Consider the following 20,905-nt stretch of genomic DNA (forward strand, 5'->3'; position numbering starts at 1 on the left):
GGATGAGTTTCTATTCAAGTTCTGTATGTTTATCTGAGCTACCGAAGCTATTCTGAACAGAAAATAAATGAAAGGCAGGCAGGGGTGTATGGGTGGCTCAGTCGTTAAGCATCTGTATTCAGCTCAAGTCATGATCCCAGAGTCCTGGGATCAAATCTCACATTGAGGTCCCTGCTCAGCAGGAAGCCTGCTTCTCCCTCTCACTCCCCCTGCTTCTGTTCCCTCTCTTGCTCTTTCTCCATCAAATAAATAAATTAGAAAAAAAAAGAAAGAAAGAGAAAGAAGGAAAATAAACGAAAGGCAACCTTACCAATAATGGCATTGTTTCCTCCAAGTTCTAACAAACTTCTCCCTTTAAAAACACAAACACACTTTAAAGCCCATTTCAGTATTTAACACACATTGCAAGAAAGCCTGAAATCACAGTTTATTTCAATTATGTCTTAATTTATTTTCAGATTCCAAATGTAGTATGAGCATTGCATCCACATCAAACATCTTGCTTTTGTTAACTGTACCATGGTTTTATGGCACAATGTCTGTACTCGTAAGATATACACCAAAATATTTAGTGGTAAAGAAACACGATGTTTTCAACATATCTTCAAAGGTTTAAAAAAAAACGAATACGCACTCACAGTTTATGTGCATGCATGCATGTTGCTAGAGAGAAAACGATAAATGGGCCAACACGTAAGCCACTGAGTGAATTTCATTAAGGGCGTACAGGAATCCCTGTGTTAGTTTTGGAACTTTTCTCTCAATGTGAAAGCTCTACTCCTTGAAACTCCTTTTAAGTCTGGGAAATTTTGTAATCTGCCAAGATATTAAACAGTGAATTACCATACAATCTAACAATCCACTTCTGGGTCCTTCACCAGTAGCTAAAAGGTGGAAACAACCCAAGGGTCCATCAAAAAATGAGAAAATAAACAAATTATTATCCAGTTCTAAAAAGGAAGGTGGTTCTGACACATGCCACCACCTTTAAGACATACGATGTAAGGTCAGCAGGGACTGAGTGGTCACGCTACTCATAGGAAGTTCTTGGACTGGTCAAACCCATGAAGAAAGTGAGCAGAATAATGGTAGCCAAGAGCTGGAGGATAGCAGAAACGGGGAGCTTGCTTTTAATGGGGATACAACTGGGAAAACAAAGTTCTGGAGAGGGAGGGTGATGATGGTTTCACAGCAATGGAAATGTGCTTAGTGACATAGAAGTGTACACTTAAAATGATTAAAATGATAAATTTTGTTATATACATACACACACACACATATATACACACAAATTTCTTTTACCACAATAAAAAAAAGAAACTGAACAACAAAAATCTTTTTTTAAATCAGAAGGTATCAAATAGGCAAAAAGCTATGGTTCGTAAGTCACCATAATCTGATACAGCGCCTTCAAATCTCTTTCCTGTTCATTTGTATTTTCCTGACATCACAGGATCTAATGTGCTCTTACACCTCTGCCCTAAGTTGTTAAGAGCTGCTTGAAAAATCACTGCACACCATTTCAACATGATGATGGAACAAATTTTACTTAGCTCCTGCTCTAGCGTTGAATAATCTATTGATGATCTACCTCCTGATTATCTACTTCAGTCAAGGCCATAGGGTAAGTCTATTAGAGCTCCTGATACACACTGCCAACTTACATTCCAGGAAGTCACACAGCAGGCTATGAACACCACTCTTACCTTACACACATCAGCAATAAAGAACAGAGATGTGCCTCGATTTCAGAGCTATGTTTACGGCTCATCTTTTGAGTATGTTTCCTTAAATGCCCTTTAAAATCAGCTTCTATGTAAATAAATACTACTGATTTGTGCTACCAGGAGCACATGTGCCAGCCAGAGACGTTCTCTCCAATGCCAACAGTTAAGCACCCAGGGGACATTAGAAAGAGATAGGCCTGCTATAACCGGAAGTCCCTGTTACTATTAGCTGTAGTCTTTGCTACAACAGAGGACTTAATGATAACCTGGCTGGCTACAGCAGAGGACAATGCTACCTGCTGAGAAAAGGAAAGCAACAGCAGATTCTACACCTAACATGGGCTCCTGCTGCCCAGCTTCAAGGGACACACTGCAGAGAAGGGACCCACAAATTCCGGATCCTCCGAATTCTCTCTGTGCTCCCTAAATCTACTCATAACCACCAACCCTGTCCAAGAAAAGAACCTGCAACTGACGGCAGATGGATACATGTTTCTAAAGACCGCAATCCTTCTACTAAACAGTACTACTTAAGAGACAGTAACAAACTACGGCTTTAAAGTAATAAGGGGATAGGAAAAGGAAGAGATCAATCTGTTCATGGAAGCAGTAGCATTAATGATCTTGAGCACCCTGGCATAAGCTTCTTGGGGTCATGGTGAATATTCGAACAAGCATCTATTCAAAAGCTTTGCCCATCTTTAAACTGGGTTGTGTTTTATACTGTTGAACTTTAAGAATTCTTTATTTATTCTAGATATGAATCTCTCATCAGAAAAAGGATTTGCAAATACCTTCTCCCATTCTGCGGGTTTTTCTTTCCACTTTTAAGTTTCTTTGGAAGCACAGATGTTTTATTTTTGATGAAGTCTTCTTAATCTTTTACTGTTTCTGCTCTAGGTGTCATGTCGAAAAAAGCACTGCCTCGTCCACAGTCACAAAAACCCATTCCTATGTTTTCTTCTCTAAGTTTGATGGTTCCAGCTCTTATATCCACGTCACTGGAACATTTATTTTTTGTGTACAAGGTGAAGTTGGGGGTCTAATTTCTTACCACGTACATGGATATCTAGTTGTCCCAACACCCTTTGCCCTTTGTTGAAAAGACTACTCCTTCTCCATTGAAATGTCTTGGCACCCTCGTCAAAAATCAAATGACTGGGGGGTGAGAGGTTGGGGTACCAGGTGATGGGTATTATAGAGGGCACGGATTGCATGGAGCACTGGATGTGGTGCAAAAATAATGAATACTGTTATGCTGAAAATAAATAAAAAATAAATTTTAAAAAAATCAAATGACCTAACTGTAAGGGTTTATTTCAGGACTCTCACTGTTATTACACTGATCCTGACATCTATCCTTAGGCCAGTACATCATCTTGATTACTATATTTTTGTATGAAGTTGTGTTATCAGGAAGTATGGGTCCTCGAAATTTGTTCTTTTTCAAGACTGTCTGAGCTGCTTGCGGTCCTCCACAGTTCATCTAAATTTAGCGATTAGCCTGTCGATTTCTGCAAAGAAGCCACGTAACATTATGAAAGGGACCGCAATCTCTGTAGACTACTTGGGCAGTATTGCTCTTAGGCTATAACAATATCAACTTTTCCAAAAAGTGAAAATGGGACATCTTTACATTTACTTAGATCTTCTTTACTTTCTTTCAATGGTATTCTGTAGTATTTTGTGTGAAAGACTTCAACTCCTTTTGTTATTTTTTTTTTTGAAGATTTTATTTTTTAAGAGACCTCCACACCAATGTGGGGCTCCACCTCACAACCCAGAGATGAAGAGTTGCACGCTCTACCCACTGAGCCAGCCAGGTGCCCCTGTTTAATTTACTATTAAGTATTTTATTGTTTTAGGGGTGCCTGGGTGGCTCAGTCGGTTAAGCATTTACCTTGGGCTCAGGTCCTGATCTCGGGGTCCTGGGATCAAGCCTCGAGTTGGGCTCCCTGCTCAGTGGAGAATCTGCTTCTCCCTCTGTTCCTGCCGCTTGCTTGGGCTCTTTCTCTCAAATAAGTAAAAAAAATTTTTTTCAAAAAAAAAAGTATTTTGTTCTTTTCGACACTACTGTGAATGGAATTATCTTCAGAATTCCATTTTCAGGTTGTTCACTGTTGAGGTATAGAAATACAAGTGATTTCTGTATAGTGATCTTGTATCCTGCAACCTAACCTTACTTCTTAGCCCTAATGGTCTGTAAGTCTCCTGTTTAAAAGCAACACCCTGGGGTGCCTGGGTGGCTCTGACAGTTAAGTATCTGACTCTTGATCTTATGGTCTTGAGTTTAAGCCCTGCACTGGGCTCCATGCTGGGAGGGGAGCCTACTTTAAAAAAACAAAACAAAACAGGGGAGGGTATGTGCTTTTGGGTAAATTGGAAGGGGAGGTGAACCATGAGAGACTATGGACTCTGAAAAACAATCTGAGGAATTTGAAGTGGCGGGGGGGGTGGGAGGTTGGGGTACCAGGTGGTGGGTATTATAGAGGACACAGCTTGCATGGAGTACTGGGTGTGGTGAAAAAATAATGAATACTGTTTTTCTGAAAATAAATAAATTGGAAAAACAAACAAACAAACAAACAAAAAAAAAGCCACACCTTCAGGATGGGGAAAATAAGTAAAAGCAATGCCTTTATAGCAAAACAACTGGCAGATTTAGTAGTCAAGCCTCATTTTAGGCTAGGGTTTGTCAAAATTCAGCAAAACCACCAAAAATTGAAAGTCACTATTATTCTTGAAAACGTAACTCTAAGAAGCTGTCCAGTGGAGCACAGAACACTCTGTATACAACTCGTCAGTTGTATATACGTAAAATGTAAAGGAGAACAGACTTAAGATTTCCATTCCTAAATTCACTCCATGTCCTGTCAATCCCTACACCTATTTAATGTATGACTTTTCTGTTTTTAGTTTGCCAAACACTTCTGACAGAAATCAAGAAATGTATTTGATAGGATTTCGCTCTGGTCATTTAGGGGGAAAACGACACGCTTTTCCAAATTACGTTCTTAAACGTGCCATCTCCCCATTGATATCTGTATCCCTTCTCTTTTACTTGGACAGTCAAATAAACATGGCTGGTGTCCCCATAGAAACAATCCAAGAAAAAAACCCAACTTTGAGATTCCCTATCCATCACACTGCTCATGAGAAAGTCAACACTTACCAAACCTCTCCTGCACCATAAGGGCCACCTGTTTTCCCACCTGTGTGCTCCCGGTGAAGGACAGCAGGTTCACCCGCTCATCTTTGGCCATTGCTGTGCTGCAAGGGAACAAACAAGGTCACCCAGGCACAGAAGTCCAGCAACGGCACCACCTACTCGCACCAATCCAGAGAACTGACATGATTCCTCACCACAGAATGGCTCTCAGTCAAAGATACACGTCAGTCTATCCCAAGAGTGCAAAGGAAGGTCTTCATGAAAATGAACTAGATTTTCACAAGCAAAACCATACAGTCCAACAGGCTAATCTGATTTGGGAGCTCTCAATAAACGAAAATCACCTTGAGCACATTGTTAAGGATCAAAGTCCTGGGGCGCCTGAGTGGCTCAGTTCGTTAAACTGCCGACTCTTGGTTTCAGCTCAGGTCATGATCTCAGAGTCCCACATTGGGCTCCACACCCAGCAAGATGCCTGCTTCAGGATTCTCTCTCCTCTGTCCCTCCTCCCACTCACTCTTGAGTGCTCTCTCAAATATTTTTTTTTAAAAAGGATGATATACACTGTAACCTTAGCATTTCCTCTATGAGCATCCCAATTACGTGGCAGACTCCTAAACTATTAATTCTTTTAAGAATTAAAATTCTGGGGCGCCTGGGTGGCTCAGTGGGTTGAAGCCTCTGCATTCAGCTCAGGTCATGATCCCAGGCTCCTGGGATCGAGCCCAGCAATCGGGCTCTCTGCTCGGCAGGGAGCCTGCTTCCTCCTCTCTCTCTGCCTGCCTCTCTGCCTACTTGTGATCTCTGTCTGTCAAATAAATAAAATCTTAAAAAAAAAAAAATTAACAGTCTGGGGGCACCTAGGTGGCTCAGTTGGTTGGACAACTGCCTTCAGCTCAGGTCATGATCCTGGAGTCCCAGAATCGAGTCCCATGTCCAGCTCCCTGCTCGACAGGGAGTCTATTTCTCCCTCCGACCTCTTCCCTTTCATGTTTTCTTTCTCTCATTCTCTCTCTCTCTCAAATAAATAAATAAAATCTTAAAAAAAAAAAAATTAAAAGTCTGAGGGACACCTGGGTAGCTTAGCTGGTTAAGCACCTGCCTTTGGAAGATGCTAGGGTCATGATCCCAGGGTCTTGGGATAGAGCCCTGTGTCCAGCTCTGCTCAGCAGGGAATTTGTCCCTCTCCTTCTGCCAGGTGCTAACCTCGCTTGTGCTGTCAAATAAATAAAATCTTAAGGAAAAAAAGAATTAAAAGTCTGAAGACTACAGGGAAACATCTTAAATATCTCTCATGGAAGCCCACTTAATGAAGACTGTGCTAGGATTTCCAGTTATCTCTAAGAAATATAGACCAGACACTACAGATGCAAATCTCTTGGCTCTTGGTTCAGGGCTCCAAAGGGCTTGGTAGCAGACTAGCAGATCAACCAGCGCAAGAGATAAACTGTAAGGCTAGAACTGCTTGATGGGATTACACACAGAGATGTCCCCAGGTTCAGCAAACCTTAGCACTGATACTCTTAAGTACCGTTACCTAATGCACAAGTAGCTGTTACGTAATGCATGCCTGCAAACACTCCTCCCTCTGAGCCAGTCCAAGACCAATATGAAGGATGGATGCTCAAAGAGCACAAATGTTGTAATGTTATAAACGACATGTAGATAATATTTCACTAGGTACTCTACATGTGTAAGTTGTATTTCCTGCTATTCTCTCATTCTCATCAAAAGACGAATGTATTATTTATTCCTTTCTGAAATGGGCAAGTGGAGCAGTACAGTAAGTGAAGGAGGGAGACCAATGTTTCACCCAAGCCAGTGCGGGCTGTAAGGCCCGACTCCCAGGGGCCTCTGGGGAAAACACACCTAATCAACATCTAAGCCAGCAGTAGTAACTTCGGCTTTCATCACGGATCAGGGCAATTACAGCTCCCGGCTTAGGAAAAGGCTCTGATAGGATGCTGAGTTAAAGAAACCACAAAGCCTGCATGTTGTAGTATTCCACTTACACAAAAGGTTCCCGAAAGGCACACGTACAGAGACAGAGTAGAGAAGTGTTTGTGGGGGAGTAGAGGGGATGCCAAGTGACTGCTAATGAGAATGAGATTCCTTTTTGGTCTAATGAAAATGTTCTAAAAACCATAACGGTAATGGTTGCACAACAATGTGAATCTTCTAAAAACCCCTCAACTGTACCTTTTTAAAGAGCGAATTCTACAGTATGTGAATTATACAGCAATTTTCTAAAAACAATACATTTTTAAAAAGAGGCTACATTCCCAGAAGTCCCTTTTATTGGTCAGCTGAAGAACCTAGACAACAGGACAGGTTCTCAGTTGAGGGATACACCAGACTCCAATTCCACAGCTTTGGTTTTTCTAAGTAAGCACCTCTATGAACTAACTGGCAGAAAGCCATAGACTTCTCAATGTTACAGGAGTTTTTCTTTTTCTTTTTTTATTTTTTTATTTTAAAGACTCTATTTGACACAGAGAGAGAACTAGCAAGAGAAAGAGAGCACAAGCAGGGGGAGTGGCAGACAGAGGCAGAGGGAGAAGCAGGCTCCCTGCTGACCAAGAAGCCCAACATGGGGCTCCATCCCAGGACTCTGGGATCACCACCCCAAATGGAAGGCAGATGCTTAACAGACTGAATCACCCAGGTACCCCGGGAGTTTCTTATTTTAGACTATAAACATCTCACAAAACTAGCTCTGAGCAATTAAAAAGATAATCTTATTCATCCTCCAACAAAGGCTATGTCCTAACAAAGGCAAAGCCCAATAAGGTACAAGATAACAATGATACCCCAAAACCCCTCCCTCCTCCTCAGCTGTCCTGGGTTTCATTACTCTAATAAAGAAGATTCTAACCAATGGACCTGAAGCCCTTCAACAAAAAGCTGCTCTGGGTCCAATGACTTACCCGATGTCTGCTCCACCGCAGGTCAAGGAACAGATCGCACCAGGCAGCTGATTATCCTCCAGAACCTTGGCTATTATTCTAGAAATAGAAAAACAATTATGGAGAAAGGGAACAATTTAGTTTGTCTTTCTTTCTTTCTTTCTTTCTCTTTTTAAGATTTTATTTATCTACTTGACAGAGAGATCAAAAGTAGACATAGAGGCAGGCAGGGTAGAGGGGAAGCAGGCTCCCTGCTGAGCAGGGAGCCGGCTGTGGGGCTTGATCCTAGGACCCTGAGATCATGTCCTAAGCCAAAGGCAGAAGTTTAACCCACTGAGCCATCCAGGCACCCCAACAACTTAGTTTCTAATAGTTTGTTTGTTTGTTTGTTTATTTACAGAGATCACAAGTAGGCAGAGAGGCGGACAGAGAAAGAGGGGGAAAGCAGGCTCCCTGCCGAGCAGAGAGCCCAATGCGAGGCTCGATCCCAGGACCCTGGGACCATGACCTGAGCCGAAGGCAGAGGCTTTAACCCACTAAGCCACTCAGGTGCCCCTCTAATAGTTTTTTTAAAACTAGAATAATTTTGCACCGCCTGACTTTCCTGTTTGAACTCTTTTTACCCCTTAGCCCGAGTCCCAAACACATAGGCCTGGATTTCACCTGACATATCAGACACAAGGATTTCTAACACCTTAAAAGCACGACTTATTTTCCCCTAAAATCTTAAGAAGAAAAATACATGGAGCACCTGGGTGGCTCAGTCCATTAGGTTTCTTCTTTTAAAAAAGATTATTTTAGGAGCACCTGGGTGGCTCAGTGGGTTAAGCTTCTGCCTTCAGCTCGGGTCATGATCCTGGGGTCCTGGGATCGAGCGCCACATCGGGCTCTCCGCTCAGCGGGGAGCCTGCTTTCCCCCCTCTCTCTCTGCCTGCTTGCGATCTCTGTCAAATAATTAAGAAAAAAAAAAATCTTTATTTTAGAGAGAGAAAGAGAGCGTGAGCAAGTGAGCGCACCAGCGAGGTGAGGGGCAGAGGCAGAGGAAGAAGCAGGTTCCTCGATGAGCAGGGAGCCCAACTGGAGGCTCAATCCCAGGACCCTGAGATCATGACCTGAGCCCAAGGCAAATGCCTAACAGACTGAGCCATCCAGGTCCCCTAAGTGTCTTGAGTTCTGACTTCAGCTTGGGTTATCATCCCAGGGTCAGCAGATTCATCCCGGCATTAAGATTGTCCCTCTCCCTCTCTCTGTTACTCCCTCCGCCCTGACCTCTCTCTCTCCCTCCCTCTTAAAAAAAAGAAAAAAGAGGGTGCCTGGGGTGGCTCAGTGAGTTAAGCCTCTGCCCTGGGCATGATCTCAGGGTCCTGGGATCGAGACCCACATCAGGCTCTCTGCTCAGCAGGGAGCCTGCTTCCCCCTCTCTCTCTACCTACTAGTGATCTCTCTCTCTCTCAAATAAATAAAATCTTTAAAAAAAAAAAAAATAAAGAAAGAAAGAAGAAAAATACAGCAAAAAAATAAAAGATACAAAACACTGGCCAGGTAGTTCAAGTGTTCATTGTTTTCAAAGATTTTTTTTCTTTCTTTTTTTTTTAAAGAGTTTATTTCCCCAAATAAATAAGTAAATAAATAATAAAGATTTTACTTATTTGACAGAGAGAGAGAGAGTGCACGAAGTAGGGAGAGCACCAGGCACACGGAGAGGGACAAGCAGACTCCCCACTGAGCAGGGAGCACGATGTGGGACTTGATCCCAGGACCCTGAGATATGAGCCAAAGGCAGATGCTTAACCAACTGAACCACTGATGTGCCCTGTTTTCAAAGATTTTCTGCCCAACTATGACATATGGCTGGGTTCAAGATGAGAAACTGGTCGGAGGGCATTTGTTTGGTCTCTTGCCCCAGGTCCATTAAAATGAAGGAAAGGAATAGAAAGGAGTAAGGACTATAACCTAGAAAAATGAAGAAAAGGAAAGGTAGTTCCCACCAGCAAATGAGAAGTTCAACCCATCTCTGCAAAAAGACACCAGCCAGGGAAGTATCAAGGATGAAATGGGGAAGAGGCCCCAAACTTAGTGCTGCTAAGAAGACAGGGCAGAGGGAGCTGGACCTGCCAGCAGAATCTAAGCAAATTCGAGACTAGTGTCCACTGGTGTCGCACCAAATCCTTGAGTACAGAAGCATCAGCATCCTCCACTTTAGAGCACTGTGGGCCAATAGAGCGTTTTCTAAAACATTATCCTACAACTTAACATGATTCAAGTTAAGATCATAAATACAGTTCAGTGCCACAATGGGATGTAAAAAAGGGCTCCAGTGATCCTGGTTTCTCTGATGCTGAGTTCCTTCATTCACTGAGCATCCTAGGGCACTCAGGCCCAAAGACAGCCAAGGCTCTTTTCATCCATCACCCTAACTTTCTAGCCACTTCCTAAATTAAAAAAAAAAAAAAAGTCCAGGGGCACCTGGGTGGCTCAGTGGATTAAGCCTCTGCCTTCCACTCAGGTTATGATCTCAGGGTCCTAGGATCGAGCCCCACATCGGGCTCTGCTCGGCGGGGACCCTGTTTCCCCCCACTTTCTCTATCTGCCTCTCTTGCCTACTTGTGATCTCTGTCATATAAATAAACAAAACCTTTAAAAAAATGAAAGTCCAAATTCTATACCTACTTCCATGAAAAACATACTGTTGTTATATTCTCCAGTTGTCCCCCAATATGTCCTTTTTATCGGTTTTCTTTTTTCCTGTCCATCAAGGATCTCAGGTGTAGCTGTCATGTCTGTGACCAAGCATCAGGTTGTACAATTTCTTCCAGGGACTGAGGGTGTATCTACCATCTGCACAAGGAGACACACTATTCTTCAAGGGTGGGGATTCTGGTTTGTGCCTAGGAGCTCACCAAACCCTTTCCTGTACTGCATGAGCCCCTGACACTGGATTAACTCTCTCATTCTCCCACCCTGGTTGCCTGGTAAATGTTGGAGTTATCAACAAGTCTACAGAGACACATCATGACTTATGCGAGAAATGACCCCTGAGCTGGTCAACGCTGAAACCTGGAAATGTGAACCTCACGCGTTTTGGTCGTCCCTGAGCACAGGGACTCTTGGATTTTCATGTCCCTTGTGGGTAGCTAAGAGCTCTGCCTAAGGAACTGTTCCAAGACATTTTGGATCCTGAGAGTCAGGAGGCTTTTATACCAGCCCCCCGCCCGCCCCAAATCTGTCCAAAGCAACTCTCATCTCCCTACTCCTGCATGAGCTGCTACAGAGACACAGAATGAAAAGAAATACTGGATGTTATCCTCCCGGCAAACTAGGACCTTTCCAACATCCTTCTGAAGAGAAACAGGGGCAACGCGTGGCCTTGTCATATATAAATCTGAACGTTTAGCTCAATTTATAAGAACTACTCAATTTATAAGAACATTACGGCACCCTTGGTGAATTCCAGCAAAACCTAGCATCATTTTACTTACTGTCTTCTGTGACAAAAACAGGTAACACCCTCAATTATGTCAAGAACAGGCCATGTTCCCCTATGAACATTTCAAATCCTTCAGTCTGTTTAGAGCAAATACATAAATAAGCTCAAAACAGCAATCACCTAGAACATTTGAAACTACTATCAAAATATGTATTTTAAACCAGCTGCTTAATAACAACTGGCAAGTCTGGTTCACTATGTTGAGAGAACTGTCTTGGGTTTTTTTTTTTTAAACTCCCTGGGAGGCAGCTCTTTCTGTCCGCAGGTCCTATCGCTGTGCTTTAATAAATCCAAATTTTTACACAGAAAACAAAACAAAACCCCAAAACAAAAAACCCAACAACAAAAACCAAACCAAAAAACCCCAAAAAACTAAAAAACTGCCTGGGAACCTCATCATTTTTATAGATATGTTCTGTCTCGTTTATTTTACAGATTATCACTGTCTATAATACTTAATTATAATTTAAGTATAATTACAATTGAATTTTAATTATGGTAAGCCAATAATTATTTAATTACTCAATTTAATTATTTTGCCTTGGAGGATGAAGTTTCCTCAATATCACCACACATTCCTTTCAAGTAAATACTAACACACACACTACTCTCTTTTTCAGCCCACGTTTCAATTCCTAAACCGCTGTCCCTAAGTGAACTTTTCACATTAAGGACCCTCTTCCACAGAAACTCCACATGCTTTCTCCGAGCAATCCTTCTATCAGAGAAGGCAGACCATGCAACCAATGGAACATGAGGGACAGTCAACAACTACCACTCTACATGGGAAGGCATCCTCTTCTATACAGTCTCCAAATTCCACAATGACAGATTAGTAACACTAATTTTATGACCTAACCAGAATTGTCAAGTTCTCAAAAATGAGTAAAAAAAAAAAAAAAGAGTAATCCAAAGATGAAATACATTTTAGACACTGTAAGTATCAATAGAACAGTATTATCATTTCTATTTTGCTAATCACTTATTAAACAAAAGCAATAAAGTATTAGCTGGGTAGAAATCAAAAACCATGAACATGTTCAGCAGTTACTAAATACCGCTCCTAAATTGCACGACTTCCTTTCCACTGGATTTGTTTGTATTTCCCAAGTGACGTAAGGTTTGCTAAGAGCTCAGCTTCAGTACGTTAATCAATATTTGGCATGTTTCCAAAGAGCTATGAAAGAGCTCTATATACTGTAAAATGATTACCAAAATGTTATTACAATCAAAGGAGAAAGAGGTTATACAAATTTCCTGCTTAAGTAAATGTGACTCTTCCACTGAATTAAAAATCAGTGCCACCCGGGCACCTGGGTGGCTCAGTGGGTTAAGGTCTCTGCCTTCAGCTCTGGTTGTGATCTCGGGGTCCTGGGATCAAGTCCCGCATCCAGCTCTCTGCTCAGTAGGGAGCCTGCCCCCCCACCCGCCTGCCTCTCTGCCTACTTGTGATCTCAGTCTGTCAAATAAATAAATAAATTCTTTAAATTTTTTTTAAAATAAATAAATAAATAAAAATAAGTGCCACCCTTTGAGATTATGCAACACTCAGGAAAAAGCAAGCCACACATACTTACTTTGTGACAGCTACACTAATGAGCGAAGTTGTTGGAGCTCCTTTCCTTGAGAGGGTTAAAAAAATGAAAAATGCAACTTAATTTGGTGGAAATCATAAATACCTTTTACTGTCAAGCAGAACCAAAAGTCTGTGTGACAAATTCTGTCCCAATCAGACCACAGAACCTGATAACTGAAATAAAAATCTGTCCTTCTTCAGCTTTGTGTCTCTGGGACCCAAGGGACTATAAAACTTCAAGAAACATAAAATGGCAATTCTGAACCTGTCCGCTGCACTGAACACAGGGACTGTTATATTAACCTTTGTCAATTATGGAAATGGAACTCTATCAACATGAACTTCAGAAGTTCCCCAGAAGGCACGCAGAGCTGAGAAAAACCATACAACTAGTCTTTATGGACTCAAACACCGGAAAGCGTGGGGCTCTTTGGCAAGATGGTGTCAAATCATTAATATCCCAGCGATGCCTGGCTTTTGTAGACGGTCTGTGAATATAGTCAACCGAACACAACACTACAGTTAAGTAAGTAACTAGTGAGACAGATGCCAAGCAGGCCAAGACAACTCTCTGGGCTTTCCTGACCTCACCATGGAAGCTAAAAACAGGAAAGTGTTTTGCCATCTGCAAATAGGCATTTCCCAACTAACTTCTACTATCACATATTTTATGAAGTTGTAAAAGTTAACATATCAATGGGAACACTGGCCAAGGACCGAAGAATCACTTGGGAATTCACTATGAAATTTTTATGGAAAGGAGGGGAAAAAAGTCAAAATTTCACGAGGAAGGTTGTGACTCTTCCCAAGTTCTTTTCTTCTCCAACTTTTTAACATAGTTTTATTCTTAGAGGGTGGTATAAAGGCTACATCCAGGTCTTTCTTCCCAGTTTCTGAAAGTGTAACAGAATCCTCTGGAATAACCCCCAGAGTATGTGTTATGCTAACAGAGAGTTATGTTAACAAGGTGATTTGGGGAGGGGGAGTGCTAGACAGGGATGCAATGGGGGCTGGTCACTGGTCACCATAACATCCAAGGCCGTGATCGAACTATCGGCCCTCCAGAACTCCATCTATGGGGACGGGAGGAGGGCTGAGAAAGTCCAAACACATGGCCAACGATTTAATCAACTGTGCCTTCGTAAGGAACCCCCAAGAGAAACTGCAGACACCAAAGATCAGTGTGGCTCCTTGGTAGGTAGGGTGCCGTGCCCCAGCTCAACTGGGAGGAGGCACAGAAGCTCTGCATCTGGGACCTTTCTACACCTTACCCTAGGTGTATCCTTTAAAATCAAACTATAATCAAGTGTCTGGCTAGCTCAGTCGGTAGAGGATGAGACTTTTAAAATCAAACTGTAATCATCATTAAATAGAGCATTTTCTTGAGCTCCGTGGGTCATTCTAGTGAATTAATGCAACTGAGGATTCACGGGTACCTCCTAATTTATACAAGACTGGCCAGAACTGCAGATGTCCTGGGTGACCTGGGACACTTGTGGCTTACATCTAAGCCTTGAGGAGGACTGAGCCCATAAACCTGTAGAGCCTGTAACTAACTCTTACAGTATATCCACTTGGGGTGGAAAGAGCTGGAAGCAAGAGTGGGGACAAGCCATTTGCCAAAAAAAGTAAGGCAAAAAAAGTATTGTTACCAATGGCAAAATACGCGGTAATAAAAAAATCAGCACCATACAATTAGCAGGTGTGACTTATATGTCCATTAAAGAGTAGGATATTAGAAAGCATTTCAATACATTTAAAATCCTTCAGGTTGTTATGCCCCAGTAATGGGTCCACGATTAAAGGAGCGAGATTGATACAAAGCCAAGGTCAAGCAAAGCTTTATTTCATGCCAAGCATTAAGAACTAACCGAAGGTTCGGGGCCGCACCTCTCACAAGAGAGGGCGACCCTTCTCTGTTTCACAGACTAGTTTTTAAGGGCAAAGGCCATGCGGTCGGGCCTGGCCACGCACAGGTAGCCAATGAGATTGTAACACACATAGGAAACTCCACAGTGATGCTAGGTGACCAAATGAGTTACAATTTACCCTAGTAGACATTTGAAGCAGCCTATTACACTTTGATTGGGATTGGCACCCAAAAGGCGGGGCCCATATTCCTTGGTAACCAGGGAGACAGTATGCAATCCCCGCCCCTCCCTACCCCCCCACTGATCGGATATCTCCACCTGGCCTGACCCACCTTTGTACCTGGGCTTTGTTACCTGAAGCTGGTTTCAGGGACTTGTCTCCAAGTAAATCCCCTGGGGGAAGGGGAGCAGGGACAGTTTCTAAATAGGTCCTTACAAGGCAGTCCCTGAAAACAGCTACTTTTATCATCTTACTACCACTTAAGAAAGTGAGATCTTACCAAAGGCAGACATTCCCACAGATCATTGCGATGGCATTGTTCCAGCCATATACTGCCACAGGGAAGTTGAATGCAGTGATGATCCCAACCAGGCCTACAGGATTCCACTGTTCAATGAGGGCGTGGCCAGGTCCTGGGGACACAGCATGGGGCAGAACACTTAAGCTAGTATCTTAATGCATTTGATGGTACTAAGAGTCTGAAATCTTTCATTATGAGAAAGAAGGTGCACCAGACCCAGGGCGGGACTCCCGGGGCCTTACAGTGGCTCACTTTACACAGGTACATTAATTACCATACAATAAAGCTGTTGTTACTACACTAGGTTATAAAGGGTACTGATCTTGTGCCTCTGATCTTATAGGATCTCTGTATGGAACAGGCAGCATCAGCACCCTCTGAAAGACAAAGAAAACACCAAGAGGTGATGAGAGGTGCCCTGGGGGATGTGAATGCCAAGGGCACGACCCCAGAGCTGTGATTCCTGTTCTTTACATTGTCTGTCAAGTCCTCGGCTAACCTCTTCAAAGAGAGAAAAGGTGGCTTATTTATATGAAAAAAAGAACAGCTCTAAGAATAAATGAATGAAGTGCACAAGTCTGAGTTCATGAGAAATGAACTCATTATCATTATCATGATAAATGATAAATACAAAGAAATATATGTATTCTATATACAAATTTTAAATATACTGTCACCCACAGTCCCACAAAGGGTGTATTTTTTCTTTTAAGATTTATTCATTTAACAGAGAGAGATAGCTAGAGCAGGAACACAAGCAAAGGGAAAGGCAGAGGGAGAAGCAGGCTCCCCACTGAGCAGGGAGCCTGATGCTGGGCTCAGTCCCAGGACCCGGAGATCATGACCTGAGCCGAAGGCAGTCACTCACCAACTGAGCCACCCAGGTGCCCCAAGCAGTATATTTTAATCAAAGGAAGCCAGAGCAGTGAACTGAAGCAAGAAAGGTCACAAACTGAGTTAAAACCACAGACCAACTAGGAAGGTGGGGCTCCCAGCTGTCCATCTTTGTGGCCAAATTCACTGAAGAACATGGAACCCAGCAGTAGCTATCCTGCCTCCCTGACCCTCCTTTAGTTGAGCTCAATCCCCCTGGAAATGATGTACTGACACAGCCTCTTCCTGGCCCCTCCCCTCGTTGTCGTCCTCCCCAGGAAGGCTAGCGCAGCCCTGATGCCCTCTGTCCTCTGCTTACAAGCCTGTGGTGTCTGGATGGCTACTGCAGGTGCCCTCAGGACAAAGTCCGAGCTCCTGACCAGGACAGGTCTCTCCCCTCACACGGTGCCCTCAAGCTACACCGAAGCAAGGCAGCTACCCACATAAGCCAGGTCCTCTCATGTTAACTAGCAGACTTCTTCCCAAGGTCAGAGCACCCCTGCCCCAGCACTCTACCCCTCTCGGCCTTGAGGCCTGATCTTGGATTACTGTCTCTCCTAGGGGCGTTTCCTGATTGCCTCACAAGGCTGGCTCAGGGTCACCACCCTCCCCTGCACCCCATCACAGTACCCACCATGCACTTTTACAATTATCCACCATTACTTGTCTCCCACTTCCCTCCCACTCTAAAATGTCAGGTATCTTTAAGCTTTAAACTCTTTCAGGACAGGGTGCCTGGGTGACTCAGTTGCTTAAGGCTCTGACTTGATTTCAACTCAGGTCAAGCCCTCAGGGTCATGAGATCGAGCCCCGTGTGGGGTCTGTGCTGGGCATGGAGTCTGCTTAAGATTCTCTCACTCCCTGTCCCCCTAAACCCTGCCTCACTACTATGCACACTCACTTGCTCAATCAATCAATCCCTTCAGGACAAGGGTAATAATGCCTGACTTGATCAAGTATCACTATCAGTTCACCTGGTACCTGGTGCACACTCAGTAAGCATTTACTACATTAATGAAATTAAAGTCGCCCAAAAGCCTCTACATAGACAGACTAATAACCTACTTTTCTAAAAAATGTGCCTACAGGGGCGCCTGGGTGGCTCAGTCATTAAGCCTCTGCCTTTGGCTCAGATCATGATCCCAGGGTCCTGGGTTCAAGTCCCACATCAGGCTCCTTGCTCAACTGGGAGTCTGCTTCTCTCTCTGCCTCTGCTTGCCACTCTGCCTGCTTATGCTCTCTCTGACAAATAAATAAATAAAATCTTTAAAAAAAAAAAATGTGCCTACAACTGAAAAATATTTTAATTGGTGAGGCAGACATCTCAGGAAATACATCAAAGAAATTCCTTGTTTGCATACATATGCTTCTCCAAACTGACAATTTACTTTTTTAACTCGAAAAGCCTATTGGAAATTATCAGTAATGCGGCATCTGGGTGGCTTAGTCAGCTGGACATCTGCTTTTGGCTCAGATCATGATCCCAGGGTCCTGGGATGGAACCCCACATGGGGTTTCCTGCTCACTGGGGAACCTGCTTCTCCCTCTCGCTCCCTCTCGCTCCCTCCCTCCTCCCCACTTATGCTCTCTTTCTCCTTCAAATAAATAAATATTAAGAAAAATAAAATGATCCGTAACATAAAACATAAAATGCATCTTGGCTAATGGGAATCACTGCTATATACCTAATTAAGGACAGTAAAAAAACAAAAACAAACAAACAAACAAAAACCTCCCAATTTTTTCCACCAATAGGAAATTTACCAAATACGCCAAGAAAAACAGGAAAATTTGCTCTTTAAAAAAACATATTCCTGGGACACCTGGGTGGCTCAGTCAATTAAGCATCTGCCTTTGGCTCAGGTCATGATCCCGGGATCCTGGGATCGAGCCCTACATCGGGCTCCTTGCTCAGTGAGGAGCCTGCTTCTCCCACTGCCTCTCCCTCTTCCACTCCCCCTGCTTGTGCTCCATCAAGTACATAAAATCTTTAAGAAAGAAAAAAAAAACCTAAAGTGTGGGATTAGGGGAGAGCAATCTCCATTAAGTATGACTTTCAAAATATGTTACTAGACTATCAAAATTAGCTTAACATTTGTCATATGATACAGGATTTAGGTCATTTCAGATTTTTCCTAGTGATACTACAGCGAACACCTTTATATACAAACCTTTGTCATATTTCATATTGAATATTTACTCAAATTAGAGTCTTGAATCTGGTATTAAACCTTGGGCCCTTCGGATTTATTTTCAAATTGTTTTTGTTATGGACTGGTGATTCATGTTGCCAAAAGTCCCCATGAAAGAGTGGCTATCTCACCTACAGACTTCCCAAAACGGAGTTTTGGCTTTAAAAACACAAAATTTTAACAAGGATCTTGATCTGATATTTTCACCTATTTTACATTTGTGAGTACAGAGATTAAAGACATTTTCATATGTTTACATGCTACATACAATTCTTCTTCTGCAAACTAGTCATAGCCAGAGCATTTTTTGGAGTATGGTCTAAGAGCACAGAACTCTAAGTTTAACTGACTTCATTGCTTACTTTCAGAAGGCAAGATGGGTCCTCCAATCATCCGTGATAATCCAACAGCATAATCACAAATATCCACGTACTCTTGAACTTCTCCCACACCTTCCACTAAGATTTTCCCCATCTCCAGTGACACCTAAAAGCCAAGAAGCATGCTTACAACACAATTCATGTTTTAAATACTAAATTTATGGGGTGGGAGGGGGCAGGGGGAAGCAAATGGCATTTCTTGTCTATTTTGTCAAAATAAAAACTTCATAAAGTCTGTTATTATCTTAATTTAAAAACCCATGAATTTTCTTTACTCTTCCCTGTTCATCTTGTTCATCTTTCCTCTAAAGACATTTTTTGTATGTATGAACTGACCCCCTTAAGCATCACAATCCTAAAATCTTAAACAAAAACACTCAACAGCCGTAATCCCCAACTCAAAGGAATGTCTATTTACTATGAAAATACTTTACCAAACTTCCTAGTTTTTGGATCTTCTCCCGCAAAGCATCCCCAATCTGTCTTACTATTTCTCCTCGCTTCGGAGCAGGAACCTAAGAAGAGAACAGAATCTTAGCATCTGATTCAACATGTAAACTGGTGTCTGTAACACAGTATTAGAAAAACATGCTCTAAAGGAACTAAATACAAACCCATCAGATGACTTTCTGATCACATCCAAACAGTATTATTGCACATCCCTAACACAGATACCAGAGTCCCAGAAAACATCAACCAGATTATAGATTTTTGGAGAGTAAGGGTCTGTGCCAAGAACAGAGATAAATTATAAGACTAAAAACAATGATGCTTAAAAAGCTTAAAATACCCTGAATACCAATAAACCTTTGGGATTCCCCCTGACATCTTCTTACAGGTCAAAATGACTGCATACCCAAATCCTAGATTCAGCTAATAAGATAGTACTCCATAACCCATTCAAATTATGATCCGCTATTTTCTGAGCACCTACTTACTACGTGACAGGCATCATTCCAGGTACTGGGGCAAAATATAAACAAGGCATTCACAGAACTAATGATCTTACTGAATCTTACTCTAAGTGCAATGGGAAATCTTTAATGGTTTTTAAGGAAATGATTTGCTTCACTTTTTCTTCCCCTCCAAAGATTTGTTTTTTAATTAAGCAAGCTTTACACCCAAACTGGGACTTGCACTCAAGACCCCAATACCCCAAGATCAAGAGTTCCATGCCCTACTGACTGAGCAAGCCAGGTGCCCCTGCTTTGCCTTTTATAAGACCACCATGCAGAGAGCACCTGGGTGGCTCAATTAACCGTCCAAGTGTCCATGTCCAACTCTTGATTTTGGCTCAAGTCGTGGGAATGAGCCCAGAGCCAGGCTCTGCACTCAGCACAGAGTCTACCTGTCCTATTTCCTCTGTTCCTCTCCCCACTCTCTCTCTCTCAAAAAAATAAAATAAAATAAAGAGAATCTTTTAAAAAATCAATGTGGTAAAGGTGGAGCATATACTGGAGGGGAAAGAGAAGTAGGGAGGCCAATTAAGAACATACTCTAGTGCCCTAGACCAAAGATTACAGTAACTTAGTTGTAAAACTAGGGACACAAAGCAGACTCAGGATTCATCTGAAAACAGAACAGACAGGACACCCTAATGGAATAGGTGTGGGAAATGAGGGGGGTGCAAGAACCACGGATGGAGCCCAGGTCTGTGGCTTGAACAGCTGGGTGGATGGAAGTACAATTCCTGAGACAAGACAGAAGTGTCAGGGGTTTATGGAGGCAAAGAGTACAGGCTGGGTCACGTGAAGTTTGTGATGTGCTTCACCTATGGAGACATGACTTCCTCAACTGTGATCGCCACTCCTTTCTTCTCTCCCCTCCAGCTCTTCCCAATTAACTCAGCCTCTCCTTCAGAGGCAACTGTAAGGATGGCTTCCCCCAGGCTGGGGCCTGCCCACACCCGCTCTTAGAGAGGGCTATCACAGCACTGCTCAAAGGCTGCCGCCTCCCAGAGCCTGACCCAGAATTCAGGGTTCATCTTCGTGTTCTTCTTCCCAGAGAGATCACCGGGTCAGGAGAGAGCTTTTCCGGAAGGTAACCTGGCATCCTACTAACATTTAAACCATTCCCCCCCTTTGACTACGTAATTCCATTCCCAGATACCAAGCATACACGTTAAGTGTACAGAGGGATAGGTACCACACTTAACCACAATGCCACTTCTAGCGGAGACAAACCAACCACCCTAATGTCCATC

At 42.8% G+C, this 20,905-nt stretch overlaps 1 protein-coding gene across 1 annotated transcript in view; it reads right to left on the reverse strand.

The window, feature by feature from the left end:
* The window catches only part of ALDH7A1 (aldehyde dehydrogenase 7 family member A1), a 46,821-nt gene that overhangs the window by 17,893 nt on the left and 8,023 nt on the right, over nt 1-20,905 (reverse strand). Inside the window, exons 4-10 of the mRNA XM_044264075.1 lie at nt 19,137-19,217; nt 18,685-18,808; nt 15,237-15,369; nt 12,867-12,911; nt 7,824-7,901; nt 4,900-4,997; nt 311-352 (exon numbers count right to left, since the gene is read on the reverse strand). Of these exons, the coding sequence (XP_044120010.1) occupies nt 311-352; nt 4,900-4,997; nt 7,824-7,901; nt 12,867-12,911; nt 15,237-15,369; nt 18,685-18,808; nt 19,137-19,217 (601 nt within the window). The remainder of the gene's footprint in view (nt 1-310; nt 353-4,899; nt 4,998-7,823; nt 7,902-12,866; nt 12,912-15,236; nt 15,370-18,684; nt 18,809-19,136; nt 19,218-20,905) is intronic.

Source organism: Neovison vison, chromosome 1 (genome assembly GCF_020171115.1).
Source record: "Neovison vison isolate M4711 chromosome 1, ASM_NN_V1, whole genome shotgun sequence".
Taxonomy (NCBI): Eukaryota; Metazoa; Chordata; class Mammalia; order Carnivora; family Mustelidae; genus Neogale; species Neogale vison.